We start from the raw sequence: 13,155 nt of genomic DNA, 5'->3' as shown, positions 1-13,155 counted from the left end.
CACACACAAGGACAGAAGCACACCATGGGGAGTCAGAAGGGGACCTGCAGCAGGCTAGGCAGATGGCCAGGACAGGGTCTTCCTTAATAAGCCCCTCTCTGCCTGTAGCCCCCCAAGAGCTCGAGCCTGGGCAGGGGTTCTGTGCCTCTGGCTCACAGTCCCAGGCCTGCTGCTGCTCTGGGCACCCAGCTCACCTCAGAGGGGGCTGGCTGCAGGGATGTCTGGCTTAGCTGGGAAAACAACTGTCATTGCCACTGTTGGGAGTTGTAAGCTTGGAGCACAGCACAGACTCCCCCACCTTCTCTGCTAAGGAGCCTCTTGTGTGTGTCACTGCCCACACGCCATTTACAGAAGAAAACTCAGCCCTGAGAGGGAATGAACTGGCCCAAGGTCACACAGAAGTTAAGAGTTGGGATTTTAGGGTGCTGTCCCCATATACCGAGGGTGGTAGTTTCTAACTTGACCCTGGCCAAACTCCAACAAAAAAATAGTGCCCATTGTGGTGGGCACCTCTAGTCCCAGCTACTCAGGAGGCTGAGGTAAGATAATCGCCTAAGCCCAAGAGCTGGAGGTTGCTGTGAGCTGTGACGCCATAGCACTCTACTGAGGGCGACAAAGTAAGACTCTGTCTCTTAAAAAAGAGTTGTGGCTCGGCACCTGTGGCTCAAGCAGCTAACCTGCCAGCCACATACACCTGAGCTGTGCATACTGTCCTGGTGATTCAAGCCTCAAAGCTGTGGTCCTCTCCAAAGCAGGGAGAGCAGGCCTCAGGCCCAGCACCCTGCTGGGTTTACACCTTTCAGGGGGTTGTGCAGCTTGCTGGGGGTCTTACTGGGTAGGCAGAGGCAGCCAGCGGTAACCAGGAGATGGAGCCCTGGGCATCACTTCTGCTTTTCCTACGTGGTGGCTGCTGGCCAGCAGCTGGGGCTTGAGTCTTGGCAGTTCACAACAGGTGGGGGCCTCAGGACCAGCACCCAGTCCCATGCTGAGGCCCAGCACAGGAAGAGCCCTTGTGCAGCTCTCTAGGAAGAAGAAGTCCAAAAATGACAGGCAAGACCACAGAAGCTCCGAGCTCTGGGAAGCAAGAGCAAGGTCACCAGGGTTCAAATCCAGCCCGGGCCTGGGTGTTGTGGCAGGCACCTGTAGTCCCAACTACTTGGGAGGTAGAGGCAAGAGAATCGCTTGAGCCCAGGAGTTGGAGGTTGCTGTGAGCTGTGATGCTACAGCACTCTACCCAGGGTGACAGCTTGAGGCTTTCTCCAAAAAAAAGTTGGGATTTCAGCCCAAATGGTCTGGCATCAAAGTCCATTCCTGCCCTGAACAGCCAGCTGTGACAGGGACAGTAGGGCAGGGGTGCTCACAATGGGGGGCCAAAAGTTCTGTTCAGTCCAAACACACTAGTCTCTCTTCCTTCCTGCGGGGACATCTCACAGCCCCACCCAGACTACATGGGTGAGGGGCTGTTCAGTACCCACACCTGAGAAACCCAGCTGGAAAGGAGAGGCCGCATCAAGGGACAGGAGGCTTCTGGGCAGAGCAGATAGGGACACTCAAGAACCCACTGCCATGCAGAGCCCACGATGTAAGCAGAGAGCGCCACTGACTTCCTGTCTGGCTAACTGCTACTCCCATGGCTGTCCCAACATCACGTTCACAAGTGACAGAAACCCACTCACATGGGCAGTCCAGGACCTTGAGCCCCCACAATGGGGTTCTTGACCCAAGAAAGTCCCAACCCAAAGCACCAGCAACACAAAGAAAAGGATCTGAAACCAGAAAATTCTTTATTGCAAAGATACAAAAGCAGTCACAGCAGCAAGATATACAGCAGTAGATTAGGTGGCAGCCATGGTACAGGGACAGGGTAGGACTGCAAGTGAGGGCCTGTGCCAGGTGAGGGTCCACACATGTGATCGCTCCTCAATAATTTATATCACATAAAGGCAGCACAAAAATAAATATTGAAATGAAACTGCTGAGAACCACAGAGGCAGGATAAACTGGTGTGAAGAAGTGATGAATGGAGGTCCCTACTGCCTTTGGAAAAAGCAAAGACCTGCCTTCTTTGGAAAGTCTGAGGCACAGAGACAAAAAACAAACCCATAGGACAAAGAGATCCTTGTCTTCTTTCTTAAATTAAAAAAAAAAGATCCATATATTAAATCACAACAATGAAATCTCAATGGCTGGAAAAGAAAAGCAGAATGCACCATCCTTCCTGGCCCTGTTCTCAGCAGGCAGGGCTGGGCAGAGGCTCCCCCCACCGTAAGTAGCAACATCCCTACCTGGCAACCGAGGGTGGGGTGTCCCCCTTCTAGCCCATGGCTGATAGTTGCCTACCTGCCCACATCCAGGACAGGGACATCAAGAACCTCAAGACTGGAGGGAACCTGCCACCCACTGTGGCCTGTGCTGGGAGGACTCAGCTCCAAGGACACCTACCGGGGTGGGGCCGGGCCTCCTTCCTAGCCCCAGTTGGCCCAGTGCAACCAGCAGAGGACAGGAGGAGGCAGCAGGCAGCCTGGGCCTTCCTCCTCAGAACCATAAACGGCAGGAAGCCAGGAGGGAGGGTGACCCGCTCCCATTCCCACCTGTCCAACGTAGCTCTGCGCTAATAAACATTTACAGTATCAAACTGGAAAAGGAAAATTCCTACGAAAAATCTGTATGATAAAATGTGTATATAATTTTATATATATATATATATTTTCTCTTTCTCTCTTTAAATATTCTCCATGGTCCTTATCGATATCCAATATGGATTACCTACCATGGTTATGGCATCAACAGCTTTTATCTAACACCTGGGCCTTTCGTGACGTCAGGGTCATATTCCCTGGCTGGGCCTACAGCTTCCTTGTCACTTAGAACAGCAGACAGAACCATGTCACAGCCCTCGAGCTGCCCGTCCTCCCCCTCCTCCTGCTGGGCTCACACATCTCAGGGGGTTGTGCAGCTTGCTGGGGGTCTTACTGGGTAGGCAGAGGCAGCCAGAGAGAACCAGGAGATGGAGCCCTGGGCATCACTTCTGCTTTTCCTATGTGGTAGCTGCTGGCCAGCAGCTGGGACTTGAATCTTGGCAGTTCACAACAGGTGGGGCCTCAGGACCAGCACCCAGTCCCATGCTGAGGCCCAGCACAGGAAGAGCCCTTGTGCAGCTCTCTAGGAAGAAGAAGTCCAAAAAGGACAGGCAAGACCACAGAAGCTCCGAGCTCTGGGAAGCAAGAGCAAGGTCACTAGGCCACTTTCATGCTGTAGCTGATAGGTACTCCCACACAGCCTGGACATGGGGGCATGTCCACCAGGCTTTCCTGGTGTCTGACTGGCCCCTCCCCTCCCATCAAGCCTCTGACCCTCCACACGTCCTGGGCTCTGCTCCTTCCTCCTCCACACAGAACATCTTCCCCCAACCTCCACCACACCTCTCAGGCTGCAGCCCCAGCCTGGACCACAGCAGCCCTCCCCTCTAGGCTCCAGAAAGAACTCCACGCTCTTTGTGCCAAATACAGCTGCCAGGAGGCAGCTCCAGGGGCACAAGACCTGATGGGACACCCTGCCCATATATACTGAGACCTGGGAATGGCCCATGGGATTGTGACTGAGTGGGTTAGTTCCCACAGGCAGGCGGTGACTGCACCTTGATGGGCAACACGGGAACATGGCAAAACCTCAACATACACATGCCTTTCCCTGCCTCACATACCGATGGGCCCTCCCCACGTGACTGCCAATGAGCTGCTCCTCCAAGGCCAGTGAGCATCTGGCACACAGTGCTGTGAAGTCAGGCAGACCTGCACACACACACCAGCCCACATAGGCAGCCTTCCCTCCATCTGTGGCCACATGGCACAGGCTGCGTGCTCAGGGCTGAAGCAGGAAGACCAAGCTGTCAATGGCCTTCCATCCACCTCCCTACACAGGTCATCCAGAGCTCTGTCAGGGCAGCCAGGGCCACTTGCAGTGGCTGGCATCTGCCCCTGAAGAGGTGGAAGACAAGCCCCCACCCCCACTCCCCAGGCTGCAGGGGCAGCTGTTGCTTGTGGTACCCCCAGAAATGGACAGCAAGACCTCCCTGGGATCTTCCTGCTCTACATCCTGACTCCCACAGGTGTGAGATACCAATTCCCAAAACCAGATACACATGCTGGGGAGAAAGGGCAGGATGTGTGAGTGTGTGTGCGCACATTGTGTGTGGATGGCATGTGGCATGGTGCCCCAGAACCTGGTCCCATCCTGCACCTACAATCTCGTCCTGATGCCTGCTGCCGAGGCCTGGGAGGCAGGGTGCACTTTAAATTGGATGTTTAGAGTCTGGGTCCCAGAGACCCTTTGACAGGCACGCGGGAGGCCCCCTGCCTACAGCCCCCCACGTGGCCCCAGCAGGCACTAGGATGCAGCAGAGAAGGGCACGGAGGAGGAGAGCTCTGCAGATTTGACAATGGTGATGACGCTGGTGGTGGCCACCTTAGTGGGTGCAACGGGCCCGCGGGCCACGGTGCGGGCAAAGGTCTGCAGGGCCTCGTACTTGGAGCGCAGCGCGTCCAGCTCCAGCCGCATGCTGCTATTCTCACGTGCCAGCTTCTCCACCTCCTGCTGCAGCTCCACACGCTGCCGCTCCAGCTCCTCCTTCTGTGTCACCCGTTTGATGCGGCAGCTAGCTGCGTAGCCACGGTTCTTGAGGGTACGCCGGCGCTGCTTCAGTCGGGTCACCTCCTCCTTGGTGAGGCCCCGCAGGTGCTGGTTCAGCTCCCGCACCGACATGGACACCAGCTCATCATCGCTGAGCACCGGGGCGTTCTCACCCGCCTCCTTCTTAACCTGTGGGCCAAAGTGCGGGGTCACTGCCAGGACGGCTGGGCCTGGGTGGCCTTGGGTGGCTACAAGGACACCCATCACAGTAGGCAGAATCCCAGCATAGAAGCAAAAAAACCCTGGCTGTGACCCCTCTGCATGCTCTTGGGGCTGCTGGACACTGCACACAGGCAGCCCCCCATGACAGCTGCCCCATCACATTGCCCCCTCAGCACAGGGGAGACCTGAGGGCTGTCCCCATGTGGGGGAGGTAGTGACATCAGTCACCCCTGTTACTGCTGGTCTCCAAGGTCCACAAGGACATAGTGCACCTGTGTTCTACTGCGTGAGACAGCACACCCTATTTTCAGATGCTGAAGGGCAGCAGGTACCAGGTACAAATGGAGTTGGACTTTTGAAGCCATAGCACCCTGGTCACCAGAGGCCACAGTGCTGCCCCAGTGCTGGGTGACAAGCTCAAGCAGAAGCAGGGCCTGGAGACTCACCAACACAGCCCTGGCTGATGGGGAACCTCAGCCTGGGGATCATCACTCTGGATGTCAGGGGCAGGTCTCATTGGGCCAGAGTCTTTGCTTCTGTCACCGACCTCTCCCTTTGACAGCCCTCCCAGCTAACAGTGCTTCCCAGTCCTGGTGACAAGGGAGGCCTTCATCGCCCCCTGAGGGTAGCTCTGGGGCTGGGAGAAACCTCTATCAGGCCTGTGTCAGGGACAGTGGTGGGGCCTGCCCAGAGCCAGGCACCCGGTGTCTTACCTTTAATGCCTTGTTCGGTTTGGGATTAGTCGTCATAACCTGGGCACAGTCACCAGGACAGAACTGCTTGGAAAGTGTAACTAGAAAAACACAAAAGAGCACACAGAAGCAAGCACAGTTAGGTCTTGGCAGGCTTGGGATGGGCAGTTCCTTTCTCAGCAGGGATGCTCCAACCAGTCTCAGCGCCTCATCCCGGGCTGTCCAGTCACACCATTCCCAAAACAAGACAGGGCAATGTCATACCCCAGCCTTGTGAGGGGCTCCCAGCTGCACCCCACACTTAGCATTGGCCCATGGTCAGCTCTTCCTGGTCAAGTGCCTGGCATCTGCACGCTGTCCCTTGCTGCCCTCCCGTGCCGGAGTTGCCAGTGCCCTGGGGTGAACACCAGACGCAATTGCTCCTTCCTCTCCTGACTCCCCTCCTGAACTCTGATGAGAGGCACAAGGTGCTCTGTCCTGGAGACCAAAGCAGCCAGCAGCAAAGCATCCCAGCTAGCTGTGCCCAGCACTTGAGGGTCCACTGGACCCTCACGGAGTGCCCACACCTCCAGACCAGCCTGGTTCCCAAGAGGGGGTCCTCTACAGAGCCTTACCCCCAAAGATGGGCCAACACAGGGTACTTGCCACCCCCGACCTCGCCCTCACTGCAGCTCCGAGGGACACCTACTGTGGCCAAGGGCGCCACAGCTGTGACATCACCTCCACCAAAGCAGCTCCCCGCACCAGAACCCTGTGGTTCAAGAGGTGGGTGGGGGCTCCTGAAGGGCAGCAGGTCCAGAGACTGTAGTCAGAGATGGGGAGGTAGGGAGCAGCCGCCACCACTGTCTCACCAGCTAATGGGCCGTCTGGCGGGAGCTGTCCTCGCACCGCCCCCGCTCCCGCGTCTGCCCTTCCCAGTCGCGTCTGCATTGTGTCACACATTCTAATCATTCATGAAAAACCCAGCCAAGCCATCCCAGGCATGATTCCCCTCCGATAGTTGCCATGGCAACCTTGGGACATGGCCAGCCCCCCCCCATGGTTGTCATGGAAACAGAGAAGCCCAAAAGCAATGAGGACTTCAGGTCAGGACTATGCACAGACATCATGAGGCAACAGGCAGTAAACAAACCTCCATGCACCCCCACCCACAGGGAAGGACACATGATGGCTATGGTATGGAGTTTTACACTCCCCTCCTACCCACTCCCCAAGTGCAAGATGAGGGGACATCAGAGAAACATGTGGAGGAAAGAGGTCCTCAGGTCTGGAGGGCAGATGCTGGTAAAGCACCTCCACCCAGCATGAGCACTATGGGTGGATGACCCCACTGGTACACCCAGGACCCAGGGCTGCACTGGGGACCTGGGCTTAGATCCCTCCACCCTCTGGCCCTGCCTCTGCTGGAGGCCCCAGGGCCCTGTTCCCATGTCTGACAACCAAAGGGCTGCAAACCAAGACAAGGTCTCAGCCACTCTCATGGCACTCAGGATGGCTGAGCACAACCGGCCCAGAAGGCCGCTGGTGAACTGCCAGCTCCTAGACCAGGAGAGATTGAGCACGCCACAGACCTGAGAGGCACAGGTAGTGGTCTGGGGTGACCCTAACTGGGAGGGGAGAGCTGTGGACAGCAACATAACCCCGACGGGCACAGCGGTCCCAGCCCACACTGGGGTTAAGCCAACAATGAGGGAGTCAGGCCTGGGAGCACCATGAGAACATCTCCATATCAGAGGAAGGAGGAGCCTGGGCTGTTTCCCAGCTCACACTCAGAGCACGTCAGTGCAAAGGGCCTAGCGGCCAGTGACATAGCTATGCGGTGAGTCACCAGCTGTTTACAGAGCAGGCAGCTCACATTCCCACACACAGAAGGCCCCTCCCACCTCTACAAGGACCTGCTCCCTGGGGCCCACAGGCCTTAGCAAAGCCAAGCGGAAAAAGGAGGTCCACGGAAAAAGGAGGTCCAGCAAAGGCGCCCTCTGGCCAGACCCATGGGTGACATGCTGAGCTTGGCTGGACACTAAGGAGCAAAGTTCAGTGCAGGGATCTTTCCATTAAGGAGGTGGGACACTGAGGTAACCAGGAGGCCAGTACAGGAGCTCAGACCTCCCAGGTGGCCCCATGAGGGTCATTTGGCCACCTCCATGAACTTAAAGTCACGTAGGCACCTGTGGGAACCATACCCACACCCACGCAGGCCTTGGGGTGCACCTGCACCAGGGCCCTTCTGAGGAAACAGACACCTATAGGCTCTTGAGACCTGGGGAAGGCAGACGTCCTAGGCAGGAGCACCAGGCACTGTGTTCACCGATACCCCCTTTCCTTAGGCATACCAGGTCTCTGCTTCTACCAGGAACCCCGCACTACCACTTGCAGAGATCCAGAGCCTTAGAAGGTGAGGCAGAATGGCTCCAGCCAATTTGGAGCCCAGATGGCCCCAGGCTGGGGTCCTGTACTTCAGTTCGGTACCAGGTACAGAGAGCAAGCCAGGCACAGTGATGCTTCTTCTATAAACTAAGTACATGGAGAGGTCAATGCTGGTACTTACCTCTACCCAAAACACATAGTACTGACCTATAGTCACTTCAAATATCAAAGGCAAGAAAAATAATAGCTTGCTTTTAGAAAAAGATTCAGAGAAAAGTTTTGCATGTGTGAAAAAGTTTCTAAAGCAACTCATAAAAACAACTGCTTTTAGAGGGGTTTTGTAGGGCAGCGCCTGTGGCTCAGTGAGTAGGGCGCTGGTCCCATATACCGAGAGTGGCGGTTTCAAACCTGGCTCCGGCTGAACTGCAACAAAAAAATAGCCGGGTGTTGTAGCAGGCGCCTATAGTCCCAACTACTCAGGAGGCTGAGGCAAGAGGATCGTCTAAGCCCAGGAGTTGGAGGTTGCTGTGAACTGTGACGCCACAGCACTCTACCAAGGGCAATAAAGTCAGACTCTGTCTCTACAAAAAAAAAAAAAAAAAGAGGGGTTTTGTAAATTCTTAAACCTCAGGCAGCCACAAAGCCACCAGAGCACATGAACAGCTTGTCTCTGAGACACAAGTTCGAGACAGCAGCCCTAACAGGGCACAGTGGGCAGGAGCACAGGCTGCCTGACAACTGCTCAGCTCCACAGAACCCTCTCCAGCTGCCTCACATACACTGACGAACAAACCTCAGCAATGCTTGCATGGGAACTGATGCCCTCCTGAGCACCTCTGAATTTCAGTGAAGTCACCAGAGAAGGTTAGTGGCTGGGACCCTGGAAGGGCGTGTCTGAATCTCCTCTACATGCGCTCACCTCTCTGTAGGAAGCAATAGCATCATGTCCAGTATCCCTGAACACATGCTGCTCAGAGCAGTTTCACTCACATCTGTAACCTGGAATAGCCATTAGTGGACTATTTTTCTCATTGAAATGGTAAGGTTTTCAACCCAAAGCCAGAAATATCAATGGGATGTGCCTCCAAACAAGGCTCGGCAGGAAAACCCATTTCCTCAGAAACAACAGGCAACATACCAGCAGCCTCAGATGGAGTCTCTCATGCAACCACAGTGTAGGGGAGACCAGGGACATTCCTAGGGTCAGATTATGCAGGAGAAAAGGAGATTTCACACAGTTTCAAAGGGCTCTAATTCTCCTCTAGGCGAGTGATTGATCCAGACCCCGGCATCTCATTTCCAGAAGCTGGCTCATGTTCTGCACAGGGTGAGTAGGGGCTGCAATGCTACCCCCTACTCCCTCCAGCCTTCCTGAGAGCATCCCTTCCCACTTCTGTTCCCCACCAGTGACGTCAGATACGGGGAAATGGAGGAAGACGGAACGGAAGACAGAAGTTCTGCCCAAGAGGAACAGGTTCAAAAATCCAGGCAGTGAAGCAGCAGCTGCTCTCTTTGCAGTGACTCCTGTGATGGATGCAAATCCACAAAACCAGAAAACACAGAGGATACTGCTGCCTCTGCCAGGAACCTGTTGACAAGGGACCCAAAGAAGATGCCCCTCCCATGGGGCCTGAGGGTAGGTGGGGCCCGGGGAGCACTGGTACCCCAAGGGCACTCTCAAACTCTTGTGATCAGGAAGAGTCCCCCATTACCCCTCCCTCCTCTGGACATGGCCCTCTCAGCATGCAGGATGCATCCTGTAGCACCCTGCTCAGCACCCCCCAGTCAGACCACACCAGCCTGCATCCTGGCCCTGGCTGGCCACCTTCTGTCTGGCCCGCTTAGAGGACGTCTGGTCACCTTGCATTTGCAGTCTGAAGAAGCTGTGTCATCTTGGCTACATCCAGAGGTGACTCAGGCAGTTGCTGTGGCTCACAGCAAGTTGCAAACCACACCCCTCAGCCCCTAGTGCCGTGCCCTGGCTCCCCCAACTCTAGCCCTCTCCCCCCCAACCCCCAGCTCATTGAGTGGCCCCTCTACCTGCAGTTTCCTGTCAGGGCTCTGTTCTACCCCACCTGTCCTGTGGCTTCAACCAGCTCCCAGCCTCCATGTACAGCCAAGAATGGCCACTGGAAAAGCCCAGTGGCCTAGACATTCCCTTCATCTACTCCCTGAGTCTGGAGCTCAGATGATTCACAATCTCTCCCACCTCTCCACCATTCCCAAAGAATCACCGCAACCCCTCATCTCTCTAGACCACCACTTTGGCCAAACCAGACACCCTCACTCTGGTCTTGGTACCTCAATCTTGGCCCCATAGGCAGATGGAGGTCTCAGGGTCCCTCCCCAGGCCCTTGTTGCCATTTCAGTCTTCTACTTGTGGGCCTGTCCTCCAGCCCTGGTTCTTCCAGAAAGTTCTCCCTGCCACCCTCCTTATGGTAGGCAAGCACCCTCTACCAAGACCTGGTTCTAGGTCCTTCCATGGACAGAGGGCTTCTCACTGCAAGTTTCAGCTCCTGGCAGGCAAGGAACCTGTCCCCCCAACACCCTACACAGGCTCCTGCCACTGAACAAATGAGCCAGCCCAGCACTGGGGCCAAGGCTGCCAGGCAGGGAGCAAGAAGGTTGAACCACTTCCACCCTAACACCTCCCTAGACAGGCAGCGCTGAAAAGCTGGCAGGCTCTGGACCAGACTGTGACCTTAAGCCAGGTGAGCAAACCCTCAGTGTCTCAGTTTCCCCACCTAAAACGGGTGTTCAGGGTGGACTGTGTGATCACTCAGGTTCATGTCTACCTGCTCTAAAATTCTACAATTTTAAGATGACACTTTCAATTTCCTGAAACTGTAAGAAAGCGGAAACATGACGAGTCTGTGACTTATAAAAAGCAAAAGTAAATACTGGAGCAACTCATCTTCCATTCGCAGAGAACAGGGAGGGTGGGGAGCAGAGAGGGTGAGTCACTGTTTACTGCTCCAAGGAGCCAGAGAATTCTCCCAGCTGGCCGGATTTCCATTTCCCGTGTGGACTGGACCCGAAACCCAGAAAGTCCACTCCTGAAACCTTTAGATTCAGAAATAGCCAGGACAGAAACAGGCACAACTACTTCTACGTCTGCATGACAAACAGCTCTGCCTTGAGATTGTAAACAAACCCTCAATCCATCACAGAGCCCAACAGTGAAAACACGTGCATTGGTGGACAAAGAATGCCCAGGAAACGGTGTCATCCAACAGCAGCCCTATAAGTGCCAGAGAAAGGGCTGGCCCCTCAGTAGGAGCTGCCCTCCACAAGTACCCTCTTCCACCACCCATTTTTAGCAGCCACCTGGAAAGTAAGCACTACTGAACTTGGAACCAGTCGCTCAAAGCCCAGATGAAGTTCAAGTACAAAAGGCAAATGTGCTACAGAGAAGCCTGGTTTGTTTTTTCACTTTAATAAATGTTTTATTCTGAAATAATGAGAGGCCTAGTTTTAAGTATAAAAGTTGACTCCCTCTTCCAAGGTTGAGCTCCCAGACATTCCTATTGGGTTACCTAAAGAGGGAAGAAGTTCTCATAGTGTCTGATGCCCACAGTGCCCACCCACCTGCACCTTTCCCGGCCCCACCCACCTTCTGAGACTAACACCTTTTTTAAAGCTCTGTGTCCCTGAAAACCTCAGGTTTGGAGAGAAGGTTCCAGAGGCATCACAACACAGGCTTGCACCCTATCAAGATGCCCTCTACCATGCTCTTTCACGGCAAAACCTCCTTAACCAAGATATTCCCAAAGCCCACCAGTGAATCAAAGGGGAGGGAAGGGCCATGCCCAAGCCAAAGCACAAAGATTTTTATCATGCTGTGTCAAGGAGTAGTTTCCAAGTCTCTGGAGCTACCTGGAGGGTCAATGCAGAATGAATGGTTAGTGGACCTGATTTCTGCCTTGGCTAGGAGAATCATTAACACAAGACACAGAGCGGGCTGATCCATGAACTCAGGGAGCTTGGTGCCACTCGAGACACCATGACAGGTGGGTAGAGCGTGAGACTGGCATGGAGACGGAGGGCAGGACCACCTGCTTTTCCGAAAGCAAGCACAAGTCAAAAGCCCAAGAGTAAAGGGATGCTGACTTTCCAAATAGCTTCCTGATGTCCGGTCCCACCTGCTGGGCTCTGAGGACAGAGACAGCACTTGTTCCTGAACTTGACAGAAGCTATAAAAGATATTATTACTAACCCACACGTGAGCAAAGTGGCACAGGCTACCTGCCGTTCTCCCCACCCATAGCTTCCGGTACCCGTGGCAGCCCACCCCCTCCCCCACCAGGGACCCGGGACCAGGAGGCCCGTGACCCTCGCCTCTGAGGAGCCTGGGTTAACCCACTCCCCTTCCTCGGGCGCGGCGTGGACCCTGCCATTGGGCGGGAGCTACGCCCGTCACGGGTGGGAAGGCCGGCTTCACCGCGGAAGAGGGCAGGCGGGCGGAAGTGGGAGGCTCAGCCGCGCCAGGGCCCCCAGCGCTCCCGGCACGTGGCGCCTCGCCCCCGCCTCCGCCCCTCCCCGATCTCGCCGGGTCAGGGATAGGCGCCTGGCAGGCCGGGCGGCACGTGCAGGGGCGGGGTAAGATGACCCCAGCCCCGCCAGCCGGTCCATCTGAACAGGTGCGCGGCAAGGGCCAGGGGTCTCGCCCACCCGGGCCCCACGCCCAGGCAACCGTGACTCAGCGTCCCCGAAACCTCTGCCCGCCCCGCCCCGGCCGCGGCTCACCTGGCGTAGCGGGGTGGCGCGGGCGCGCGCGGCGGCTCCTCGCGGGCACGCGCTCTCCTCGCGCTCGCGCTCACTCTCGCGCTGCCCCGAGGCCGCCGCCTCCGCCTGGCACTCGGGCTTAGACTTCAAGAAGAACAACAAGTAACACCCCGGCGGCCAGCGCGCCCGCCCGGCTCCCTAGCATCTGACTCCGCTTCCGGGATCGCGCGTCGGTGCGCGTCACGCCGACCCCGCCCCTGATCGCGTCCCGCCCACGCCCCGCCCCCGTACGCCCCTCCCCGCTGCCACCAACCACGCGAGGCCCCGCCCCTCTCTTCGAGGCCGCGCTCACCATGCCGGCCCCGCCCCTCCTCCCGGCCGGAGGTGGGGGCGAGCGCCGGCGGTGCGCACCTGTAAAGGTGAGGCTGCCTGCACCTGGGCTTAGGTCTAGCCAGGTGTCCGGAAAGGTCGCATGCCGGGCCCGCTGCCCCTGGGCGATGATGGGGCCGGGCATGCTGGA

General features: G+C 56.4%; 1 protein-coding gene across 2 annotated transcripts; it reads right to left on the bottom strand.

Annotated features, from left to right (window-relative positions):
- Positions 1-1,761: 1,761 nt before the first annotated feature.
- On the bottom strand, positions 1,762-12,857 carry MAFK (MAF bZIP transcription factor K). Of its 2 annotated transcripts, none has more exons than XM_053557048.1 (3): positions 12,657-12,857; positions 5,565-5,644; positions 1,762-4,818 (listed from the first exon to the last, which is right to left on the bottom strand). In XM_053557048.1, exons 2-3 carry the CDS (start codon positions 5,598-5,600, stop codon positions 4,387-4,389), a joined length of 468 nt encoding a protein of 155 aa, XP_053413023.1. In that variant the 5' UTR covers positions 5,601-5,644; positions 12,657-12,857; the 3' UTR covers positions 1,762-4,386. The 2 variants fall into 2 exon arrangements, with proteins under 2 accessions (XP_053413023.1, XP_053413024.1); XM_053557049.1 differs by lacking the exon at positions 12,657-12,857 and adding an exon at positions 5,808-11,474.
- Between the last annotated feature and the right edge of the window lie 298 nt (positions 12,858-13,155).

The sequence above is a fragment of the Nycticebus coucang genome, chromosome 12 (assembly GCF_027406575.1).
Source record: "Nycticebus coucang isolate mNycCou1 chromosome 12, mNycCou1.pri, whole genome shotgun sequence".
Lineage (NCBI taxonomy): Eukaryota > Metazoa > Chordata > Mammalia > Primates > Lorisidae > Nycticebus > Nycticebus coucang.
This window is presented reverse-complemented; position numbering and strand designations above follow the sequence as displayed.

Coding starts and splice junctions, on each gene's coding strand:
- MAFK (XM_053557048.1), bottom strand. CDS start 5,600: ATGACGACTAATCCCAAACCGAACAAGGCATTAAAG. Junction 4,819..5,564: donor AACCGAACAAGGCATTAAAG/GTAAGACACCGG, acceptor TTTGGCCCACAG/GTTAAGAAGGAGGCGGGTGA.